This window comes from Myotis davidii, unplaced genomic scaffold, assembly GCF_000327345.1.
Source record: "Myotis davidii unplaced genomic scaffold, ASM32734v1 scaffold11, whole genome shotgun sequence".
In the NCBI taxonomy this organism is placed as follows: Eukaryota; Metazoa; Chordata; class Mammalia; order Chiroptera; family Vespertilionidae; genus Myotis; species Myotis davidii.
In genome coordinates, this window is record NW_006285791.1 from 311,162 (window position 1) to 313,588 (window position 2,427).

At 43.2% G+C, this 2,427-nt stretch overlaps 1 protein-coding gene across 1 annotated transcript; it reads left to right on the forward strand.

The window, feature by feature from the left end:
• Nucleotides 1-863: 863 nt before the first annotated feature.
• On the forward strand, nt 864-2,418 carry PMAIP1 (phorbol-12-myristate-13-acetate-induced protein 1). The gene is made up of 3 exons (XM_015559461.1): nt 864-899; nt 2,123-2,201; nt 2,305-2,418. The coding sequence occupies exons 1-3, from the start codon at nt 864-866 to the stop codon at nt 2,409-2,411; spliced, it is 222 nt and encodes a 73-aa protein (XP_015414947.1). The 3' UTR covers nt 2,412-2,418.
• The last annotated feature ends 9 nt before the right edge of the window (nt 2,419-2,427 follow it).

Below are 2,427 nucleotides of genomic sequence, written 5' to 3' on the forward strand. Positions count from 1 at the left end.
CCTGGCCGGGGCGAGGGGGCCGGGACGCGGGTCGAGGTCTCTATCGGGGCCGGGTTAGCCCGTCTACTCGGGGCCTGGTCTGGTCTGCGCCCTTACACGTGCTTTCGGGGCGCCTCGTGGAAGTCCTTCGGGTTTTATCCAGGACCGTGGAGACGGCGAGGAACCCAGGTTTGGGATTGGGAGGCAGCGGTCTGTCGGCGGTGCAGAAAGCCAGCCGCACTTGCCCTGCCCCGGCCACGGGGAAGAAAAATGCAGATGCGGGTGCCAGCCACCAGGAGAAAGTCATTGTCACGGCGGGTGGGGACGGGGGACGCTCTTGGCACTACCTGTCCTCCCAGCGACTCCTAAGACGGGCCTCTTTCTCCGGGGTCCTGGCCTTGGAGGGCCCTGCGCTAGGCGTTATCACACTCTCCACCCGCAGCGCTAACAAAAGCGGAGATAATGCTGGTCCGATCACAGCTCTTCCTCAAAGGACTCGCGGAGGGTCGTGGAGGTTTCGCAGGGACCACTGCGTTCAGGAGCCCAGAAATTCTTGCTTCTTTGTCGAGAGTTACATTGTATAACATTTTGACAATCCTAATTAGTTGCGGGAAGGGGGTAGGAGAACCGAAGTTGGTCCCCAATCCATCCATTCCTCGCCGTACTCCTCAAATTGCCCATCAAATAACTTTTCTTCAGATCCAATCTCCCCTCCCACCCCCTTATAAATCTTATCAAATGAGTCTTAGGGGCAGTATCAAAGAAGGCAGCAAGGCTTTGAGCCAGAAAATCCGGGTGGGTCATACTGCTATTACATCAGCAGGTAATAGCCCCCATCCCCCAGTTTTCAACATACTTTCATTTTATGGAGCCCATGCGCCGGCATGCAGAGGAAGTGGTGTATCGGCGATGTAGCCATGGCTAGTTGGCGCCAGGCTGCTCTCCCTGGCTCTTGCTTGGGAAGGAAAAATCTTTCTGCCTTTTGTGATGTCCAGTAGTTTTGACCGAGCTTTGAAAAGGCGCCTCCTGGAAGTACTTCAGGGGTTTTACCCAGGACCAGGGAGACAGCGGCGAGGGGAGGGATCTAGTGCATAACCTTCACCCATCCAACTTTGCTTAGTTCCCCACAACAAGGGACTGGAGAAAGGTCCCACGGAAACTTGTTTAGATAGTAATACTTTAAAAAAATTGAGACATGTGACATATAACATTGTATTTTCGTTGTACCACACAGTGGTTTGATACATGTATATGTTGTGAAATAATTACTACAATAAGTTTGGTTAACACCCATGATTACGATTTTTAAAATTAATAGCTTTATAGATGTGTAACTACAACAGAGACGAAGTTTTTATTTCTTCTGAGCCTAACTAGGGTCTTTGCAGGGTCTACTTACCAAGTAAACCAGATTGTAATTTGTAGTCATGATTTTTAATGTTCATAATCATGATCTTAAAGTAGACAAATGACCCTGAATTGCTCTGACTGTCCCAGAAAATTGAAATTATGGTCAATATAGGTTTGATGTCAATTTCACTTAAAATTTATTTGGAAATTATATGATAAATATTACGTTTCTTAAATTAATATTCAGTTAATTACAGTATCTCTATTCTGAAAAGTAGTAAACATGTGAATTACTTATATTTATGTGAATCACTCATCTCCCTAAAGGCAATGGATTGGTAGAGGTAGGGTTTGTTGGAAGAATTTGGCTTAGAGTTAACATTTAAACTTCTAAATTATTTTAGAGAATGTGGACTTACTTTTGGAAAACAAGTGTATGAATCTTCTATGAGAAAATTTCAGAGTTTTTTAAATGAAGAAAAGAATACATTTTAGATTTGCCTATTTCTGAGGGCATAATCTTAGCTATGAATTATTGCCACAAAATATGTCTTACTTGAAAACAAAAGAAGAGTTTAAAATTTGACTTCCATTCTTTTCACCAACCTTAAGTGAGAGAAAAAGGAATGACATCATCTGAGGCCGGCAACATCTCACTGTGGTGTCTGACATATTAAATGTTTGTATTTGCTAATAAGATAATATTTGCCTCATCCAAGATACTTTAAAAGAAGATTTCAAAGTAAATGTCTTCGTTCAACTTTTCTTTTTTCTTTTTTTTTTCTTGTTTGAGTCACAGTGTGTTTGTATACATTGTGTGACTGTATGTGTTCCATCTCACGTACAGAATACAGGTGTACATAAAACTAACAGTAAGAGGAATGTTTCACGGGAAACCTACTCAACTTGTCATTCTTGCTGGTTGTAGTTTGGAATGTTGTCAATTTAATTTTGATGTTTTGCATTCTTTTTCAGAGGCTGAAATTGAGTGTGCCCTTCAATTAAGGAGAATTGGAGACAAGCTGAGTTTCCTGCAGAAACTTCTGAATCTGATGTACAAACTCTTCGGCTCAGGAACCTGACTGCTTCAGAAGCATT